Below are 24239 nucleotides of genomic sequence, written 5' to 3'. Positions count from 1 at the left end.
CATTCTGTTATATATTTTCAGTAACTAAATTTGTATTAAATATAAAACCTTTTTAAAGTAAGGTCAGCACAAACTATACATATGTTAATTTTTTTAAATTTTTCTAATATTAAACAACATGGAGTTGAAAACTTTAGGATAAAACATTTTTTTTAACTCAAGGCTAATATTTTGAAACGATTATAAAAAATGAAAACTTGGATAAAATTGCCAGTAACTTTAACATATAGTTTTTTACTAATTAGTAGGTACTTATAACTTGCATGCTTCATACTATTTAATTTTACTAATAATTTTAATCAATTATATCTAAATAACTTTTTTGATTTTCTAAAACTTAATGTACTTTAAATTTGATACAGAAATCATTTTTTGAAATAGGTGGATTTTATATATCCTTAATTGTCCACTATTTATTAACGTACATTTTTTTTTTAATTTATCCTGAAACGTGTGTTAATATATACATCTTAATAAATTTTATCAATTAAATTACTTTTAATCAAATATACTTTTAATCATTAAAAGATAAAAAACAAATGCATTAAATAAAAAAACAACTATAAACCGTGTGTTTGAAATTTAAATCTATATTGACAGAAGATACTAATAAAAATATACATTACATAAAAAAGACTAGAAAATATTTTTATGTTCCAAATGAATAAGGCAACCGATAAAAGTTTCAAATTCCCTTCCTACTCCTTTATTATATACTCAAGTCATAAGTATTAATGAGTTTAAAAAACTAGGAAGCATAAAAAGTTTTTTAAACGTATACATATTAGATAGAAGTAAACTATTACTTTATATACATCTCAAAAACTATTTAAAATACGCAAATAAGAGAATAAAACCACCAAATTTTCAAATTAATTTCCAAAATTTATGTAAACAACCTAATTCTTAAAATTAATAGAGTAAAAACTACACAAAACAGCTTTGTTTTTCAAAACTAAAAACTTAGGTTACCTATCGCAAATTCGTGCGAAGCAGCTTTTTATCAATCAAATGCAAATAAGTTTTAAATTTAATTCAACAAAAATTCAACCAATGAAAAATTTACTACTTTGGTTTTTCTTTACAAATTGTAGTTAGTTTAATAAAATAAATTATATAGTACACTAAACTACTTCTTTTGTTTTAATTTTATTTCGAAATCAATAAATTTTAAAGCTTTGGAATTTTAGCTGATTTTTAGGGAATCTTTTTTAAATAGCAAACTCAATTACATAGCATGATTTTGTAATGGAAAAAAGGAGAATATTTTTAAGCATTTTAAAAAACTATGCTTTTTGAAAACAATTTCAAAAGTTTAATTGTTAAAATCTATAGTGTTTATTTTTTTGTATCAAAATATATTCTAAATTATTTACTTATTATAGAATATAAATGATAGAATCTATTAAAATTTACAAACACAGAAACAAATTCATTAAATAAATACTTAAATGTGTTTACGAAAATTTTTATTAATCTTGTTTAAAGTGAGGATAGCCAATTTGATTTTTTTTTTTTTCAAAAAGTTATGTCAAAAATATCTGTAAAAAGAAATCTAACATGATATCAAAATATTAAGGGGATTGTGTATTTAAAAAATTACAAGACAACAAAAAAAAGAACAACTTAAAACTTATAGCTGAAAAAAATTTGCAACTACAAAAATATTCGACTGGTAAATGCATCAAATAGCAGACAAAAACTTCATTTATGGAAAGGCAAAATATGACGTTATAGAGCTTTTCATATGATTTTTCGCCATAAAAGATCATCGGAGTTTAACAGTAAATTAGTCTAAAAAATTAAAACATTTGTTAGTATTTTAAAGGTTTAATAACTAATTTCAATAGTTGGGTATATAAGACCATTGATTAAATTAGAAGTCAATAAATTTAAGAAAATAAAGAACATTACTGAACTACATACATGTTTGTATATTTATAAAAAAATCTGCCACATTTCTGGTACTCTTAGTGCAAAAAATATTATTCTTGCTTATGCAGATGTAAATTAAAGCTACAATTGCCAATGAAATTTAATTGTACAACGATTAGGACTACTCAGATAATAAAAAGTATTTTATTGTAAAATAGATTCACTTTTTTCTATTATTTGGTAACTTATTTGGGTGCAAATACATACTACACAAGCTTCCAGCTCATTTTAATTTGGTACTTTTTCATTTTCTATATTAAGAGATTCTATAACCCTCCTAAATTTATTGAAAGTTTTGTAAAATTTCGGAGCTCTCCGATATAAGATTTTTTTTTAATGTTAAAGAAATTTGATTATATTAACTTTAACAGTTGAAACATCACACAAGGCTTTTTGGGTTTCAAACCGGTACATTTAATGTAACGAAACAGCTTTAAATGTACAAAGTGAAAATTCATCAGTAAAATTATTAGACAAGGAGTTTATATCAGGGTTGCCACTCATTTTTTCAATTTTTTTTCCATGTTTTCCAAATTTTTCCTAGGTTTTTAAAAGTACAGATTTTTAGGTCTATTATTAGTTTTAAGTTAAGTTTAATGTAAGAAACTGTGTAAAATAGTATAAAAACATTGAAAAGATACTGTAAAGTTACTTTAAATGCGTTATTTTTATATAAAAAATTTTGATGATGACAAAAAAATCTAATTTATATGATAGATATTTGTGTCAAATCGAAGTTTAACTACCAAAAATGTTAAATTGTTCAAAATTCCAGGTTTTCTGTTCAAAATTCCAGGTTTTTTTTTCAAAATTTCTCAAATTCCAGGTTTTTTTGCCTAACTTTTCAAATTCCAGGTTTTCAGGTAAAGTGGCAACCTTGTTATACGTTAAAATTTTTTTTTGTCTCTTTTTATTGAAAATGTCATTTGAACATCTAATACAAAAATCAAAGTTCACTTAAAACTAGAACTAACTTTCCATATACCATTAAAAACGGCTGTTTTATTCTAATTCCAAAATTCATTTAAAATAAAATCAGTAATCGAAAAATCATGTAAAACTGAATTTTTTTTAATTACAACATTTTTGTATCTTAGTACCTTTTTTATGTTTTATTTAAGTGAACAGAAGTCACATGGTATATTATCAGATGAGTAAAAATTCTAATAACTATTAACAACTACTTTATTTTGGATTGTGAAAATATTTTGTTTTATCTCTGGGAAATCAAAAAACGAGTAATTAATATATAACATGTAGCAACAACAAATTTACACAGTACTATTTCTTTATTAAACTAACACATGTTTCTGTGTGTTAGCAAGTTAACCTAAATCAACGGAGCTCTGTAAAAGATTAAATACTGTAAGGAAAGAAGAGAAGCTAAAGTAGGGGTATATATGTGTTTATCAAATTAAAAATAATTACTATAGATTATTGTAGATTAATAGTTAATAAAGTAAAGTAATATACAAAGTAAATAACAAACCAAAATATAAACTACTTTCATGAAAGTTGAAGAAATACTAATTTATAAGACTTAATGGTGGTTAAGTATTCAACACATTATTATATTATAATATTCGTCACAATATTATGTTCTAATTCTAGTACATTAACTTTAAAAAAAAATCCTTAAACTTTTATTGTAAGATGTATAATCTATTCTTTATTTCTAGAAAAAAACAGCCAGGCACTTTAGTTAAACTTAGTTTTTCAGAATTATTTTAAATACATAATAAGTTAAAAATATGTGTTAATAAATCTATCAGTTAGAAAAAAAATAAAGAAGTAAAACAACAAACATTAATTACTGAATAAATAAATTAATTAATTTAAATTAAAGCGCCACGAAATGCTGTATATTTATCATTTAATTATAGTTTAAGGTAATTAAAGCTAATGTGGTGTTTTTATGCACGGTGTTGTAACTTGATTGTTGGCCAGGGTTTTGAATGCTTAATAACAATTTACTTTTGCGCTTTGGTGTCTTTCGGGTCCGCGTACTAAATTGTAATTTATTATCTTAAGTTGAATCTAACTTTGCTTATGTTATAATTCAGATTTAATCATTATTTATATTTTATAAGCACATATTACCCTAAGTTTCTATAGGTTTAATTAGCTTAAACTATAAAAAAATGATAAGTATACAGCATTTCGTTGCACTTCAACTTAAATCAATTAATTTATTAATTCAATAATTATTGTTTGTTGTTTTACTTCTTTTTTTTCTAACTGATAGATTTAATAACACATATTCTTAACTTGTTATGTACTTAAAATAATTGTGAAAAACTATGTTTAACTAAAGTGCCTGGCTGTTTTTTCTAGAAATAAAGAATAGATTATACATCTTACAATAAAAAGTAAAGGATTTTTTTTTTAAGTTAATGTATTAGGATTAGAACATAATATTGTGACGCAACTATTAACTAATGTTTTTAGAGTACTTAACGACCATTAAGTCTTATGAATTAGTATTTCTTCAACTTTCATGTAAGTAGTTTATATTTTGGTTTGTTTTTTACTTTGCATATTACTTTACTTTATTACAATTTAGATTTAAAAATTACAAACATTATATAGTTTTATAACAGTCGGATTTAACATTATAAATCTTATCTATTATCAACTATTAGTCTACAATAAGCTATAGTAATTATTTTTATTTTTAATTAAAAATAGACCTACTTTAGCTTCTATTCTTTCCTTACAGTATTTATTTTTTACAGAGCTTCGTTGAAGAAACATGTGTTAGTTTAATAAAGAAAGAGTACTGTGTAAATTTGCTATTAATATACATTCCAACTTGTTTCCTCTAGGATCTCTACTAGCAAACGATTAACTTTAAACTTTGAATAGTTACATAAGAAAATATCAATAAATCTTGACGTATTATGTAAGAACTCGACAATTAGGTTACTGATAAAGTTTATTTTTGCATTTTCGTAAAACTTCCCAATATCAACAACTAAACATTTTTGTTCTTATTTTAGCCAAATGATATTTATGTGTTTTGTTACAATTTATATATGTAATAAAATTTTGTCTCAAGACTAGTAAACGACAAACTATGATTTTGGTATAAATAAATTAAGATCCATAACGACTAAAACTCATTAATAAATGTATTAAAAAAACTTTGCTGTCAAAACTGTTTTTATTTTCAAGAGTAAAAAATTGTATTGCACAAAATTAAATTTATAAAAAACTTTTGTTATAATACAAATTAATTATTACATAAATACAAGCGAAAATAAAACTTAATTTTTATCTTAGAAACTTGTAAACTTATTAAGAATTAATCTTGATTATAAACATGTAATGAATACTTATACTTTAGAGACATTCCTTTAAACAACGTATTAAATTATTAAAACAACTTTTCATAGCTGATTCATAGCATAAACTAAGTTCTTATAGACTAAGAGCTATGATCCGAGGATATATATATGATATATTTTATTTTATATCAAGATCATAGTTTGTCTACCACTAGTCTTGAGATGAAATTTTTATTCTTTAATTGAATTTTATCAGTTATGCTCTTTTATGTACAGTACATATCCAAAGTGTTTAAGATTACTACTTTTAAAAATTAATTAACACAACAACTGATTATTAAAACAAAAAGTGGTAAATTCATTTTGTACTAAGACCGGGTCTTTTTAAATTAAAACCTGGACGGGTTTGGATCATATAGAAAAATAACTGATTCGAAAGAATACTAAGTTTAATGTATTACGCCACAATTTGTCAAAAACGCTTTATAGTGTACTTTCGCTGGCTAGGTCATGTTCTTAGGTGGTTGACAAGCGAATTAATAAAGTTGTACAGCGAGTTGGTCGTTGGCAGACGCAACCGTGGTCGTTCAACTCTGCGTATTAAGAACGTCTGTAGATACTTAAAAAGCTTGAATGTCAACACTGAAGACCAGGTAGAACTTTCTAAACATGACGATAAGTGGTAATCTTCTACCAAAAAAAGGCTGAAAGATAGAAAAAAGCAACACTTTATGTCCATCATTTTGTAGCATCAACATGTTTGTCTTTGTTTTTAGGGTCTTGTATTTCGTACATGATTTATTTTTTAGGTACAATACGCATAGCTGATTAGAAAAACATTTCAATGTTGCATTTATAAAAAAAAATAGAAATTTACCATTTCATGTTTCTAGCATCTTTGAAATATTTTTTGGTGTGTTCTCATCATTGTAGTGCTTAGTAGTGTACTTGATGGCATTCAAAAAAGATTTCAGTTTATTTTCTCCAGAAAGTTCCTGAACTCTATCTTTTATCACTTTAATACATCCTTTCACCTATAGTTTGTTGAAAGTTTAAATTTCAATAAAAGTTTTTGTTAAATTATAATTCAATAATAAATTAAATTAAGACTGATGCTAATTCTTTTTAGAATGTAATAGTTTTATGTATTAACAATATGAGTATATTTTTGAAATATTTTTGTAACTTAACATTAGCAAAACTATAAGTTTAAAATCTGTTTTTTAATAACAAGTCTAATTGTCACTACATCATTTTTTCTTAATAAAATTTAAAAAAATTCAATACACTAAATATATACAACTATTGTTGACATGTTACTTATCAAAAGTTTTAAATAACAAATAATCCGAATCAAACTAATTTGTTAGAATATTTTAAAATGATCTTTTGGGACTGAAAAGTACGATGTTTGATAGTTTTTTAAACTTTGCTTTGTTTATCAACTATCACACTATGCATATTTTTTTATATTATTTTAATTTAAGTATTTATTAATTGTTTACACTTCGTAAAATTTTCTTGTTTATATACCCACTGTAAAAAGTTCAGTAAATTAAGTTTTTGGAAGTGTTGTTATTACATTATAAACACAAAAATTTTTTGCGTTAATTATAAAAGAGTTTTCTAGTTCACTAAACTTTAAAACTGGCACGTATGGTGTCTATATATTTCAAACTGGTACTCATTTTTAGTTAAATAATTTTACATTTCGCATGTTTTCAATCACCTTTAACATTTTGAAATTTATAAGAAAATAAAAATTAAACTTTGTATGTAAAAAACTAATTATTTTATTGTCATTAGTCGTTTTATACAATGACTTTATTTCTTTTACGTTTGCACAACACTTAGCTTAAAAATATGATAACTAATAACAAAAACAAAAATTTACAACGAAGTAAGCAATAGTGACTTTTCCATTTTTTAAATTGTTATAGAAATCTAAAGTTTTTTTTATGTTATTATGATATACTATAGTTAAGTATATAAACATGTGATCCATTATAAAAAACTAGAACATAAATTTGAAACTAACTAAATGCAACTCTGAGATAAGAGATTTAATAGATTTAAAATATTTGGACATTATTAGACAAATAAAATTTACACCAACATGTATATTTTGAAAAATAAAATACTATTAGAGTAATCAAGATTTTATGACACTATAGTAATATTCTTAATATACATTATTTAAATTTAAACACCGCAACAATAACATAGTAAAAACTTCATAAAAGCAGCATAAGTTAATGCATTTTATGAAATAAGTTAATGCAATTTAACACAAAATATATATCTATATAGTTCTTGTAAATATCCGCTAATAGTCAAAATAACTGTATAAAAAAATAATTTAACAAGTGTTATAACATGATGCAATTAAAAACTATTTTATAACATGACTTGTTGTTCAAATAAATATTAAAAAAGAACTTTTAACTCTTTAACTTTAACATAGAACTACAATTTCGATTTATCAACAGCTATTTTGTTTACTATGAAGAAAACGTATTTTAGTTAAATATGAGTGTAATGGTTTAAATAAACTTTAATTTCTTTTTACCTTACTTAACTAAACAAAACTGCACTATAAATTTTAAGACAAATGATGTGTTAATCAAAGAAAACTAGTTTTAAATAATAACTAGAGAGACTAACTTTAAATTCTTGTTTTAAAATATAATGACTCACATCAATTTTAGAAGCTTTTGAAAATACACCGGCATTGTGAACATGATCATATAGAATAATAAGGCCGACAAGGACCTCAACACAAAACCAGATTGAATCCGTTTTTATTTGTATTCTTTCGTCATTACTATTTAAAAAATTAGTTCACTAACAAATTACGTAGAGTGGTAAATTAATTTGTAGAAACTGTTATAAAGTATATAAGTAATCGATTGTAAAAGTAAAGCTTGGCGAACTTTTCCCGTTGGCTTAGTATGGTGTTTAGAGAAAGCGCATTTTTTATAAATTTTAAGCCAAGAAAAAGAACATGTGTGAAATATCATAAAAACACCTAATATAAAACTTAAGCGGATTTGAAGCAGGTTTTATAGAGCCCACCTTGATTTTTTGAAACACTGCAAGTAACCGAGAAAACTGCCGTTTTTAGTGATCTACCGGATCCAAGTATTCGGATCCGACCGAATCATAACTAGAAAATATTATTCGGATCTCAGTTTGAAAACAATATTCGGATTCAGATCCGACCGGATCCGAAATTTGTGGATTCGGTAGGTCATTAGCTATAATATTGAAAAAGTGTGAAACAAATATAATGCTTATCAAATTGCAATAGACCAGGGTTTTCCAAAGTGGGCCTAGTGGTCCCCTGGGGGCCATTACAAAAATTTATGGCTTGAGCAGTAAAGGGGCCACGAGGTCATAATTTGAAACTCACACTAGATATTCTGGAGTTGACGATTAAGAGTAAATAGAAAAGAAGGCCTTAGGCGTTTTTAATGGTAGTTTTGAAAATTATACTAGATAATATGGAAAAAAGTAGGAAATTTAGGGGGTCACAAGCTATAAAAGGGGGAGCCACAAGGCTATAATTTGAAACTTACACTAGATATTCTTGAGTTGATGATGAAGAGCAAAAAAAGAATAAAAAGATTTTAAGCGTTTTTAATGGTGGTTTTTTTGAGAAAACTTGTTGGAGGGGGCCACATATTTTATAATTTCTTTAAAAGGGGCCTTACGAAAAAAAAAAGTTTGAGAAACTCTGCTAAAGACAATCAGCCCTTTTTCAATTGTATACTATCAAGGGTTCATAGAGCTTTTGGCTCAACTAGAGCCAAGAAATGTATTTCCGAGTTTTAAGTACTTTAATGAAACCATGCTTCCACAGTATTTACCACGTGAGATAATATTGAGTCATGGCTTTGGTTCTCTAAAAACTGATTATACAGTGCTTTAAATATATATATTTTCAAATATTCTCAAGAAAACTTGATTAAAATCAATTACATCAAGAACTTTCCTTGAGACGTATACCTTAAACATATTCAATTGAGTATTATCTATCAAACTTTTTAAAAACGACATTTTTAAACCTTTTCAAAACTTTCAATGACTTTTCAAATCCCAACAGGTATCTTTTAGAAGAAAACTAGGGATATTTGGTATTTAAGTTTCAGAATATGAAAAATATATATATACTGAAGCCTCTTTATTTAGAATCATTTAGTAGCCTGAAGTTTAGAAAAAAAATACTAATTAGTCCGAGCTTTCAAAAATTATTGAATCTAGTTTAAGTTATCTTGAGTAGCTTAGGAGTGTGGCAACTATATTTTAAATTTAAAAATATCAAGAAAAATAGAGCGCTTTACTTTTTCAGAAAGCATCACAACCATGTTTTCTTTTTCTTATCTATTCAACTTTAGTTCAAAAAAACTCTAAACACATATTAATCTAATTCCGATAAACAAGTCACCATACTAAGAACACGAAGAAAAGCGTCATTTGAAAAATTTCTTTTCGAAATATGGCTTTTTTTTTTAAAGTTCATCAAATAAGCCTAAAGAAAAAACAAGTAAAATTTCGAGCACTTAAATTCTTTAAGTTTTTTAAACAATAAAAAAAGTGGAAAGTAATCCAGATGAAATCACATTAATTTACAAAATATTTTAAATCTCCTAATAAGGTAATTCGAAATTACTCTTGATGTTTAAAATATATTTATAAATTTCAATAGAAAAACTACACATTTATTATAAAGGTTTGCATCCCTTATTTCTTTACTTGTAGTTATTCTAAAATATTAGTAAAATTCAACTTATTTGCATTATGAACATAAAAATACTTCTTAGATTTAAAGTTTCTTAATCTCGAAACACCTCTATTATGTAGTAGTTAACTTTTTTACTTATTATCAAATATTTCCCATTACATATTTAGGTTAAATTACCAATTTGGCACTAAAACTAACGGATTTTCCAGCATGACCTTACATATTTGGGCCATCGTTGACAAAACCTCATTTGTCCTTTTCTCAACTTCCAATTTAGATGGATTCTAAAAAAGAAAATTTTTTAACTTACTTTTTAATTGTAAAGGACAAATTATTTTGGCTTCCAAGAGTTTTAAATAACCAAATAAAGAAAGCTAATTACTTATGGAAAATTAAATATGTTAAAAATTAGTTTTGTACTTATCCGACAATAACTATAAGGCTTGTTAGCGCAATATTACGCCATAATGACATCACAAACACAACTTCCGTCTACTAAAACTTTTAATTCACCTTCAATTTGCTTTTAAATCTTTTAAAATATTCTTTTAGCTTGTGCATATTGAAACGCTTTTTAGTATAAATGCAATATGTCATTCTATAAAAAACATAATTCAATAGTTTTTTTTTCAATTGTCTCAAATATAAATAACTAAAATTAAATTTACACTTAATTCAGTATACAAAAAAAAATTATAGACATAATGTTACTTTAAACTTACAAAATTGACAGGCTCAATATCAAAAGTACTAGAAGGCCAAACCAGTAAGTTTACTAAAACAGTACAAACATAATTGCCTAAACATACACTTAAACAAATCAGATTTGAAAGATGCATAAACATTAGTTTGAAAGTAAAATCTTTATTAAACTTGTTTAAATTAACATATTTTTTTACCATATACTACTCTAAATTCAACAATACCTTCGAAACACAACAGTAAGTTTATAACTAGGTTTGTTAAAAAACTTGTCTATAAAAATAAAATAAAATTAACCTCAAACGTGTCAACAGTTTCAGACTTTAAAATGTAAATTAAAAATAGTTTGAATAAGGAAGTATACTTTATTAAATATACACTACACACATAGGCTACTTATACTTTTTGTTTGTATTTTCAAACGATTCTTAAGTTTGTTTTGACAAATTAACAAAAATTGTTAAACGCTTCCATGCCATGAACGTACTATCTAGTATAGCACATTTTGATAAAGCTGTTTTTGTTAGATTAATTTCCTTTTGCATATCTTTGTTTATTTATAATATTAAAAATTATAAAATTTTCAGAACTAAATCTTTTACACTCGGATTTAAAAATTTAACTTTTATGAGAATAACAAATATAAATATATCTGTAAAAACCACTTCCAAACATACATAATATTTTTAAAACTAAAAACTAAAACATCAATGTGAGTAAACTACTAATACAATAAATAACAAACCTCTATAAAATAATAAAACTCTTAAAGAAATATATTATTTAAGAAAATAAGTAACAACTAAACTAAAATAAATTTATAAAAATAATAATAACTTGTTTTTGATAAAAATATTTATTTAATATTTTTACATTTTATACATAAATTCTTGAGTAGTATATTTATAAATTCAATATTTCAAAATAATAATTTATAGAAAAAATGTTTACCTTGTAGGGCTTTTCAGTTATAATAAAATTCTGAAAAATTTGAAAAAACATATATATTAAGACGTTTAGGCTATACTCAAATTTACAAACTGTATTTTTCTAAATAATAAATGCACGAATTTATCTGTAAAACAATGTTTAGCTCAATTGAAAATAATTGTAATGAGATCTCAGTTAAAATTAATATCTTACCAAGTAGACTTTTATTTTGATAAGATATTTATTATAACTGGAATTATTTAAAATTAACATCATACTAAATAGAGTTAAGCATTGTTTAACAAATTTATTAACGAATCAATAAATTTAAAACTTTTCTCCATGGATGCAAATTGAGATCTTCGATTGTAAGCATATAATAAATAATAATGCGTATGAAACAAGAGAAAAATCTGTAGCTGTTTTTGATAAGACTATAAAAAAAGTCGTTAAATAAAAAATACAAACAAAGTTCAAATATTAAACAATAAAAAATAACAAACGAACAAACTAAAGCGACCTAACAATTACAGATTGCACAATATTCTAAATATATTGGAGTTATACAGGGTTGCCATTTTTTGAAAAAAAAGCCAGCCTAAGTAACAAAAACTCGCCTGAAGTACATTAAATCAGCCAAAGTTATGAGAAAAAACTTAAAAATGTAATTAAAGCCAAAATTTATAAAAATACTGTACTTAAGTTTGATAACTCATGAAAAAATTATAAAACAAAATTATTATACATAAGATACATTACTTTTCGAAAAAAAATAATTTAAGGTTAAATACACTAGTCTGGGATTTAACTAAAATATCCAGAATAGCCTAAATTTAGCAAAAAAAAAACTTCAAAAAAGCCTTGGGGAGTTAGCCTGATATTAAAAAATAACCTGAAAGTTTTAAACTAATCTGAATTAGCCTGAGTTAATGGAAAGTGCAAGCTTTTTTATAACTAGTTTTTGTATATATTATCGGCATATAAGTTTTAAATAAACAGTGTCTTTAAAATATTTGGAGTATTCAATATTGTTCTCTAATTGGAGATATGTTTTGTTGGACTTGTTAGGTTTTATTGGATATCTAATTTCTCATTGATTTTATTATGAGTTGATTTCTTCTTAAACTGAATCTTTGACTTGTTCTTCGAATGACACTCTCACAGAGACATATAAATTTATTTTTAATTTTTTTTTTTGGGATCAGTAGTAATATCTTTGTTACAAGGTAAACAAGTACTCAGTTTATTTGAGAACTCCTTATCTAGAAAAAAGTCAACTTTGTTAAAATAATGGGACAAGCTCAATAGTACATTTTTGCCAGTTAATTTGAAAATCCCAAGCTTTACTAAAAAGCATCTGAATAAAACTTAAAAAAATGTTACTCCTAATCACCAAAAAAGTGAGTAAGATATAAATTTCTCTGTAAGAGTGTCATCGAAAAAACAATTCAAAGATATCATTAAAAAAGAGATCAACGCATATAAAAATCAATAAGAAATTGTATAGCCAATGAATCTAACAAGCCCAACAAAATTTATCTGAAATTGAGGAGCAATAATTCAATAATCTTGAATGCTCTAAATCAGAAGTTAGTAGCGTTTTATGACAAAAACCAGATTTACTGAAAAAAAATATTCTTTGCAAGCCACGTTAAGAGGAGAAGTCCGTTGCATGTCATAGAGTTTTTGAAACATTTTACTAAAACATAAATATTATTTGTAACAGCAAATATGTAATGAAATAAACATACATAGGCAGTACAGTTTACTAACAAGCAAAATAAGAGCATAATTGTTAATATATGTTATAAACATTTTTAAACTTTGCTTCTTCTGAATTATATGTTTTTAAGCTAAAAAGCACGTCGCGGATCGAAAAACTTTGCTTAGCGGGCTTTTTTAGGCCCACGGACTGCAGTTTGCTTTAAATACTACAATGACAGGTAATATTTAGTTCTAATTAACGGAAAAGTTTTATACGTTTTAGGGAACTTCATTATTAAAACTTTAAAGTCTAAGTTATGTCAAAAACAAGTTGTAAATATGTCTCATTTATTAGTTAAAATATAATTAGCACTTGTTTTTATTGCTTTAGTTTTATCGTGTTTAAAGTCTTATTTATTTTGCATTTGAAAACTATTTGTTTAAGAAAAGTTACTTTGCATTGCTTTAGAAACAAAAATTTAAGTATTTGCATAAAATTTTACTTTATAAATAAAACAGCTCGTAAAAACTAATTAATTATAAAAAGTCAGTTATAAAAAAAACTAAAAAAGTATAACAGACAATTATAAATATTAAGTCATGTCAAAGAAAGACACAAGAAACTTTTCATTATAAAACTTTATTGTTAAAAACTTTTTTTAGCATATTAATATAAGGATTGAAACTAACCTTTTTATTTGTTTTTTTAAACTTATGACTAAATAATTAAGTAAGTAGAAAACTTTAGTTCTACCGTCAACTTATAATTCTGTAAAAAAAAATATTTTAATAATAAACTCAAAAAAAAGTCAATCATAAATTTTAAAAAATCAACTAAAACCTGTTCAACAAAAGATATAGCAGCTTCTGTAAGAGCCTTTAGCATAGGTGTATGTTCAGCATAGAATAAACTCATTTCATTTGCTTCTTCAGTTGATATACACGAAGCAAGTGTGAAATCGACAGCCGTTTCTGTTCTGCCTCTTCTTTGAACTGTTCTTCTGAAATAAGACAAGTCATTTTGAAGATCTGGTTTGTTCATCTGTGTAGAAAATAGTACAATGTACGTTTCATAAATTTGAATTAAAACTAATAGCTTAGCTTTTATAAAACACGTTTACTAGTTATTTTTAAAAGTGGAAACTAAAATTGTGAAAACAAACTATTAAATTAAAACATATCGTCTAATATAGCTTTTAAGCAATCGTTTTTAAACATTATAGTCTAAGCTTTGAAAATCATCAACAACCTGTAGAATTTTTTTTATTACTAATAGTATTTAAATGTTTAAGAAAACCTACTACAGCACCTATTTAAAAAGTTTAAGGCCACGGCAAGGAGAGGGCAAAGACTAAAAAAATACATTGATCTTTATTTTAAACTTCAAGTACTATCTATAAATTTTTATTTACAAAACACAAAGACTTGAATTAATTTTTCTAATAAAGTCACTTTTGCAAGAGTTTGCGATACAAGCATATTAAGGACAAAAAAATTACAGAGTTTAAATCTTAGGCACTAGGAATTTACTTCTTAGGAATTTGCTTCAAACTTGCAGCGAAGTTACCTGGAAAACTTAAAACAATTTTCAGAACAAACTTATTTAAATGAAAAACAAAAATGTTTAAAGATTAGAAAAAAAGAGGAAGTTATTTTTTGTTAAGAAAAAAAAATTAAGGTTTCAAAGTTTCTTTTAGACAAAATAGTTAATTTTTTTTTAAGATTAGACTAAAAAGTGTTAAAATAATTGATAAAAAACTGTGAGAGAAGATAGTTTTTTTTTTCAAATTGTCTATTTTATATGCTTTTTAAAGTTTTCATTTTCCTCAAAAAATAATTGAATTTTTGTATTTCGCTCAGTTATACTTAAAAACACACTTAGAATTAAAAAACAGTATAAAACAACTGATATCTTTAATATTATGCAAAAAACTAAAACAAATTTTAAATGGCAATTTACGCCCTTCGGCCTTAAATTTATACATATGAAAGCTAATAATCATAAAATATTAAGAATTTATTAAAATCTAAAGCAATATGTATATTAATTTATGTTCTTTATAGTTTACTATTATCAAAGTTCTCGATAGCTCATCTATAAGTTCTAAAGAATCTTTAAACAAAATGAATGAATTACAAGCTGGCTGGTTTCATTACCGAAAACAATCTATTTAAAAACTGCGTTGATAACATTATTCATACATAACATATTATATAAATATATACATATATATTAATAAAACACTATGTTTTACAAATACAATTGATTAACTGCTCTGTGAGATAGACAGCTCATCAATTTGATTATTATAATAACATTTTAAAACATAAATCAAAATGTACATGAAATATATATACCGGCACCTACAATTCGTTGTAGAAAGCCTCTCTGTTTCAGCATTTACATAACAATTGAAGTATCAGAGTTGTATATATCAGGGTTGCCATTCTTTGAGTCGAAAAAATTATCCTGAGTGACCAAAAACTGCTCTGAATCATTCTAAGTTTTTTTTTTAATCCTTAATTTTTTTTTTGCTCCTGCTGCAAACTACTTATAACTCATGTTAATTTTTCTTCTTAAAAAATAAAAGGAAGGTTGCTACTGCATTAGATGTTCACTAAACTTATGAGAAATACCGTTTTTGAAAATTCATCATTAAAAATTTAAAACAATTGAGGTTAAACAAAAAATTGTGGATAACTTTATGTATCCATGTTCATTAACGTTATATATTATTTAAAACAGTTTGAATTTTATTTTGACATTTTAATGGACTAACTTGAATATTACACTCTAAAGTACTCATTTGATTGTATATTTATTAGCTTCAATGTTGAGGCTATAAGGGGATCCACCTTTATTTTTTAAAGTTTATCTTATTTTGTAGAATAAAATCTGAACTATAAGACTGTTTAACTACTTCACAAAAATCAAAGTAACTTTTGAAGCGCTCACAGTCGGTGACCTCAACAGGTTTCTTACAGAAGGCGCAAACCAAAAACGCAAAAAAAAAAGACTTTTTCAATATAAATATACCTCCACCTTTGTTTTCTACCAACCTTCTTCAAATTTTGACAGTAAGTTCATTACTAATATTTAAATCGATTCAATGCAAGATTTTTTACAAATTGGATAAATAAAAATTTTGTTTATTTATCCAATTATCAAAAAATATTTATCCTTTTTTTGTTTTGCTATCTAAAATTTTCATTAAAAAAACAATCATTTTAAGTCTTTTAAACTACATAAGGATGTATCCTGAAAAATTGAGGTCTCTAGCTCGAAAATTAATAAGATAAATTTTTAAAGGAATTTTTTTAATTCTTTGATTATTGGCAATGAAAAACTGTGGTCTAAACTTTTCTATTAGAAACTTTTTACAAAAAAAAATTAACGTAAAAAACTAAATTTTTTTTTATAAAAACCGGTTGGTAATTTATACTTTTAGCTTTCATATAAGAGCCAATTTTAATTTTTGTAAAAAAATGTTGGACTTCCTATGGCCTTTGCTTCAATTTTAATTAAATAATTCAATACAAACTCAAACATGTCAAATACTAATTTCAAATTTATAATAAAAACTACAATTTTGATTTTAAGAATAGTGAAGAACTAGTCGCAAGGTTAAAAAATTTTTAAATAAGCATTTCGAAAAAAAAACATTTTTTTGATCAAAATTGGTTATACAAAATCACAAAATATTGAAACTGGATCAACTAAATCTCATTCTAGAGTCTAGACCTAAAAAAAGATATGTCCTGAGATTAAAAAAATATTTAAATTGTCTTAAGATTTCTATAAAAAATGAAAACTGTCCTGATTCATCCCAAGTTTATAAAAATTAAAAATACCTTGTGTTTTCCTGAGTCATCTGAGATTTTCTAGAATTTCAAATACCTTGAGTATGTGATAAGCCTGATATGTACTCATATACAATAACTTACTTTAAAATATAAACAATGTTTAGCTTTATTTAAAACTCAAATATATTTCTTTTAAGTTTATCATTAAATTTGTTGATATTTAATGTAATTGAATTAAAAAACCTGCGTATAAAATTTACTAAAAATTACCTTGATATGGTACTAAAAATACTAAAACAAGTTTAAGTTAAGGCCATATAAGGGGAAGCCATGTTTTTTATTACTTTTTCTTATTTTGTAGAGTTTTTACTAAGCTTTAAGTTGCTTTTGACTGTTTTAAAAATTCTAATTAGTTTTTGATATATAACTGGTCAAAGTCGGGCCAAATAATAGGTTCCCTATGGGAAGGGAAAAATAAAACAGCTTAAAAGACTATTTTATTTAAAATTTATTTCCTCCTGCAATACTTTCAAGCAATATTCTTCAAACTTTACAGTCTAATCTTTATAAAATAAAAAAACACTATTTTTTGTTGAGTTTATTAATTTATTAAAATTCATAAGTAACGTTTAATTCTTATAATATAAGCAACATTTCCTGAAAATTTGAAAAAGATTGCTTAAAAAATGAAGGAGGAGATAGATTTTTAGCTATATTTTACATTTCCAAGAAAATTGACCCCAAAAAATTTGCGGTCCATACGTTTGTATCAGAAACTTTTTTCCAAAAAATAGAATATCTCAAAAGTTAAATGATATTTTTGAATTCTACAAAAACTGGCTTTTAGTTTGTACTTGAAGCTTGCATATAAATACCTAAGTATTTGTTGTAAAAAAAGTGTTGGATCCCCTATGGCCTTAATTTCTAATTAATTTTTCAAAAGTTTACTTTATATAAAAGTTTTTTTTGTTACACTAGAAAAAACTCTGAGCTGAATCAAATTTCTCATACAACTACAATGTAATTTTTAACATACTTTTTATTAAACAAATGGTAATTCAATTAAAACATAAGTTACACAGTCGAGGTATTTTTGGAACTGAAATTGTAACTGAAAACTTAAGTGTGCATTTCTGTAAATCGTAGAGAACTCTCTACAAACCATTAATTCAAATAATTATAATTGAACTTAAGTGAAAAACAACCTTAGCATCATCAAACTTTATAGTAAACTGTAATATTTCTGCAAATTGTTTAGCTAGAGCCTGTTTTTGTTCTAGATGTTGCTGAGTTGTTATGTCATTTGACGTGAGTGCTCCTAACAGAAGTTTTTCGGCCTCTTCTGTTAATTAAAAAACAATACATATAAATTATAAGTATTTTTTTCAGTTAAAATAATTTGCATATAAAACATCTTGTGAGTTATTATTTATATTAAAAAAAATAATTTTTGTGTTTAATTCTGTCCATAATTTTTTCTACTATATACAGGGTTACCACTGGTTTTTGGAAAATTTTCTCTAGGTTTTTAAAAGTACACATTTTTGGTTTAATATTAAGATCTAAGGTAAAAAAACGATGTTAAATAGTATAAAAACAATGAAAACATACTGTAAAGCTACTTTAAATATTAAAAAAAAAACTTGTAGATGACAATTTTTTTTATCTAATTGGTAGACTTTTTGTGTCAAATCGAAATTTTACTACTTAACATGTAAAAATTATTTAAAATTATTGGTTTTTTAGTGATTTTGTTCAAAATTTCAGGTTTTTCCAATTTGTTTTTTTTTTTTAATTTCTCAAGTTCCAGGTTTTTTAGCCTAAATTGTCTAATTCCAGGTTTTGTGGCAACCCTGTATTAAACAAATTAATCAACACAGTATTGTACATGAAATTTTACTAAAAATAAACTACAATGTACCAACATATTTTTTTAATATTGTAAATATCGCAAGACGTGTTCCTTTAAATTAATAAAAACTATCAGTATTTCTTGAAAGAAATTTTAAGAATAAAAACATTTAACACGCTTGTCTAAAAGAAAAAATTAACAGCTAAACTAACTTAGTTGTTTAGAGAAAAGGTAAAACTGTTTCTGTTGTTTAACAAGAGGTATAATGGATTCCCACGCTTCACATTGGACTTTTTGACATGAAGGATTAGATATTGACTGTTTAAAATACTGATGTTAGGACTACAAAAACTATATTTAAAATTTGCCAGCTACTAATAAATCTACTTTACAATAAATAATTTTAAATAATCTATTTTGAACAGCTGCTTATTTATCTCATCTACACAACTGAGAAAATAGATATACAAATTAATTAATGTTATTCCTTTTAGCTTGAGATTAGGTATATTTAGTTTAAAAATAACAAATTTAAACAGTACTCTTTCTTTATTAAACTAATACATGTTTCTGTGTGTTAACAAGTTAACACACTTCAACGGAGCTCTGGAAAAAATAAATACTGTAAGGAAAAAATAGAACTTTACTTCTTTTTATTTATAATAGATAAATTTATTAATACATCTTTCTAACTAATTATGTATCTAAAATAATTGTAAAATTTTATTTTTAATTAAAGTGCCTGATTGTTTTTTTCCAGGCATGAAGAACAAATTATCTATCTTGCAATGCAAGGTAAAGGATTTTTTCAAATATTAATATATTAAAACATAATATTGTGACCAAATTATTGAATATTTTTTCGAATACTTAACGATCGTTTAGTCTTAATAATTAGTGTTTCTTCAACTTTCATGTGAGTGGTTTATATTTTGATTTATTATTTTATTTTGTATTTTACTTTACTTTATCATAAATTAGATTTAATAATTACAAGCATTATATAGTTTTATAACAGTCAGATTTATCATTATGTATTGTATCTATTGTTTACCATTAATGTAAAATAATTTATAGTAATTATTCTTATTATTTAATACACATATATAGACCTACTTTAGCTTCTATTCTTTCCTAATATTATTCATTATTTTACAGAGCTCCGTTGAAGTGTGTTAAGTTGTTTACACACAGAAACATGTGTTTGTTTAATAAAGACAGAGTTCTGTTTAAATTTGTTAACATTATATATTCCAGTGAACTTGTTTTGCTATGATCTTTATTAGCAAACGATTAATTTTAAACTTTGAATAGTTATATTTAATTTATTAGTTCCTAATAACTGAGAGTAAATTCTTATATATGAAGTAAGTATTCAAATTTATAGAACTTTCATGATGCTCAAAAAATTAATCAACTCTTTTATAATTTAAGTTATTTAGAATAGTATAACTATGGTTCTAACTATAGTTACAAAATAAATAAAAATCCAGGAAAACATTATAAAATAAATATTTTTGATAATTTTTAATAAATTTTTCATCTAATTTTATTTAAATAATAATATATATTTTATAAATTTACTATGCATAGATTACTTATTATAATTTAAGAGTTAGAGAATCATTGATAAAGCTACAGTTTATTTTCAACATTATTTTTAAAATTAATTTATTAGTTGATGTTATTGTATCTTCTTTAGCATAGATTTTACTTTTGTATAATAAAGTTTGCTTTTGAAATTTTCTGAACTTGAATTTAAGTTTATAGTAACTATAAAAACACAATTTCAAGCAAAAAAGCATAGTTAAACTAATTGCAGGATCAGTATTCTAGTATATTAATATAAAATCTTAAGTATCTAAGGCCTTTTAAATGATTTAAAAGTCCTAATATTTTCTTTATACAGTAAAAATTACAGAAATATGTAAAAAAGTACTAAAATGTTATCTAAAAAATCTATAGAATTTTTAACCATCATCTAAATAAACTAAAATTATATAAGACTAAAAAAAGTAAAAAAAAGTAGACAACGAATTTTGTTATACTTAGTTAAAACTTATTTTACTGATTTAAATTACCAAAAAGAGGTTATTATACTACTCAGGGTTGCCAAATGTTTTTGGAAAATTTACTCAAGGTTTTAAAACTTCTTCCAAGTTTCTAAAATTATACATTTTAGGGTCTATTTTAAGTTTAAAATCAAGTTTAAGGTTAAAAACTGTGTTAAATAGCATAACAACATTGAAAAGATATCTTAAAGCTTCTTTAAATGTGTTAAAAAAAATGATGATGACAAAAAAAATTATCTATATGATGGATTTTTTGTGTCAAATCGAAATTTTTACTACTTTCATGTAAAAGTTTTAACGAATTTCAGGTTTTTTAGTGATTTTTGTTCAAAATTCAAGTTTTTTCCAGATTTTTTTAGCCTATATTGTCAAATTCCAGGTTTTTCTATGATTCTAGGTTTTTTGGCAACCCTTACTACTTCAATCATCAGACTATAAACCTTTGGTAGACTGAGGTCCTGGTTTCATTCTTACTTTTAAGACCTAAACCCGTGTCTCAGTCTACCAAAGGCTTGTGGTCTGATGATCGGATTGGTATTGTCAAACCTTTATGTTAACTCAAGCTTGTCCAGGCTTAGGCTCTGTAGACTTTCCCTGATGTTTTATTTTAAAAACAGTTAAGTAGAATTTAGTATCATATAAATACAAAACTTAACAACCTTTTTTATATTTTCAGCAGCTCCTTTATAACTTTGTAGCTCAGTTAATATGTGAGGCGAGTGACTAAGAACTACTGCAACTTTCTCATATACTTCTAACTCAATACTCAATGGTTGTGCATCTGTTTATTTACCATAAAGTGTTCAATTCAGTATGGAAACAATAATAAATTTTAAACTTTTAATATAAAAGCAGTATGAATATAGCTATGTATATTGAAAGTATAATGTAAGTATGACTGCTTGAAAATTTTAATTGACTTAAAACACAGTATGCATAAAAATAAAAAACTTATAACTACCACGTGTATAAAAGAAGTAATCTTTAAAAGATTGTTAACTTTCCATCAGTTATTATATAAAAAATAGTTAAATGTCAAAAAAATCTAGAAAACTTTTAATTTAGCTCATTATTTTGCTAGAAAAAGTACTTTCAAACTGCTTACATCAAGCAATAGAATAATATCTGCAGCACAGAAATTTTTGATGTAAAATAATAAAAAACATAGTATGACTATGTTTGTAATTTTTTTACATTGTAATTTTTAGCAAAAACTTCTACAAAAAAAATGAGCAAAATAAAATTTTTATAGATTTTTTGACATTTAATTTTATTTAATATACAATAAATGATTAAGAAAAAAACATAAAAAAACTGTTAGCAAACAAGAAAGATTTGAGGAACTAATATACTAAAAATTGTATTATATTATTACTGTTAATCAGTGGCAACCAAAGGTATTTTTGATAGGGGGTAAGAAAATTTACAAGTATTTAAAATCATCTGCACTTAATACTTTTCAAAACTAATTTAGTAAGATAAAAATACTACAATTACAAAAATTTTTTTATAAACAAAAGTTTACTTAAAGTATTAAAGGCATAGGGGGGGGGGGGGGTAAACACCCTTTTTTGGTTTTTTATCTTATTTTATATAGTTTTTACTAAGCTACAAGATGCTTTTTACATATTTTAAAAATTCAAAATAATTTTTGAGATATAGCCGGTCAAAGTTAGAGGCAACAATAGGTTCCTTATGGGGGGCGCAAACTAAAACGGCAAAAATAGACTAATTCACTAAAAATATATCTTCTCCTACATTTTTTGAGATAACTACCTCAAATTTTCAGGAAATGTTTCTTGATATATTTAGAAAATTCTGTCGGAACAGATTTTTAAAAAATTAAAAAATTAAAATTTTATATAAAAAATAAACAAAAAAAAATTTTTTTTTGTTTTTTTGTTATAAAATTTTTATTTTTTGATTTTTTAGAATTTATGCCCTTAACTTTAATATTTTTATAATAAAATAACAATTTTTATTTTAGGTGGAGCATCTGTTCAAATGCTACACCCCACGTAACGCCCCTGCTGTTAACAGTCAATTTGATATATAAAGTTACAATCATTTGCTAAATATCTAAACTATTATATATGATTGTTTTTAGTAAACTAACTTTCAAAATCAAGAAAAGGTTGTCCAATTTGCTCATCTTTACATTGTAGAACTTTTAATAAATTACCCATTTTGTGTACAAAAGCTAAAAAATACAATCTTAATAGAATTTCTTAAGAAAGTAGATAGATTCTTAAATATAATACATCTGATACAGATTCCTTGCTAAAAACTTTTTAGACTTAAATTGTTTAAAGTCAACTAGTTCAGTGCTTCAAGATAAAATATTTTTGTTAAAGTTTAGTTAACCAGAAAAAAATTTAAGTTTTAAAAATATTCAAGAACATAACTAAAACTTTTAAAAATAACTTGAGGTAAATAAGATAACTTAAGTCATATGGGGTTAAAGCTTGAGAAATGTATTTAACTCACAAACTTTTATGCCTTATAAAAAATTACTAAAAATTTATTTAACTAGTTACAAGTTTCCAATAGCTACAACAAATATTTAGAAAATAAGATGTATACATAAAAGATTAACCCTTATAATATTAATTAAATAAATTGAGAAAACTTGATAAAGGAAAGCCTAATAAATAAACAAATTAAACCTTGTTAGGGCAACTGAGATACTAAAAATTCAAGGCTTTTATTCAAAGGTTAAGAAAAGTAGTAGTAGTAGAATAAATTGGATGTGTTGTAATTGAAAACATCAAAATAAAGAACAATATTTTTTTTAGAAATAAAATAAAGAATTAAATAGAAATTTTTATTATACAAGCAGGAAACAAAAATTTGTACATTTCATTGTAGATTTACCAATACATGTTACAAACTTAATAATTTATTCAATTAGATCGGATCTCAGTTTTTATTGTGTAAGTTTAAATAATTTCAAAAAGTGGCGCTTGTTAGAACTATACATAAAAAACAAGAAATGTACATACACAAAATAAGACATTTTTACCATTCTTAATCACCCTGCCATAACTTACCAGAACAATATAAAATACTTTGTAAGTAACGATAATACTTAAAATAAAAATTAATATATAAAAATTATATATCAGTTAAAGAAAAAAGTTAAATACACTCAAAACTATTCATAAATATCATAGATTTGGTAGTACTAGTTCAATTCATATTCAAATTAA

General features: G+C 24.3%; 1 protein-coding gene across 1 annotated transcript; it reads right to left on the bottom strand.

The window, feature by feature from the left end:
- Window positions 1–1206: 1206 nt before the first annotated feature.
- Window positions 1207–23226, bottom strand: LOC145842671 (CYFIP-related Rac1 interactor B-like). The gene is made up of 9 exons (XM_082950180.1): window positions 23147–23226; window positions 21690–21811; window positions 19171–19276; window positions 18312–18448; window positions 14144–14344; window positions 10165–10250; window positions 7920–8046; window positions 6100–6256; window positions 1207–1794 (listed from the first exon to the last, which is right to left on the bottom strand). Exons 1-8 carry the CDS (start codon window positions 23214–23216, stop codon window positions 6104–6106), a joined length of 1002 nt encoding a protein of 333 aa, XP_082806306.1. The 5' UTR covers window positions 23217–23226; the 3' UTR covers window positions 1207–1794; window positions 6100–6103.
- Between the last annotated feature and the right edge of the window lie 1013 nt (window positions 23227–24239).

This window comes from Thalia democratica, chromosome 1, assembly GCF_965202585.1.
Source record: "Thalia democratica chromosome 1, ktThaDemo2.hap1.1, whole genome shotgun sequence".
Lineage (NCBI taxonomy): Eukaryota > Metazoa > Chordata > Thaliacea > Salpida > Salpidae > Thalia > Thalia democratica.
The sequence above is the reverse complement of the archived record's forward strand: the minus strand, read 5'-3'. Positions and strand labels throughout refer to the sequence as shown.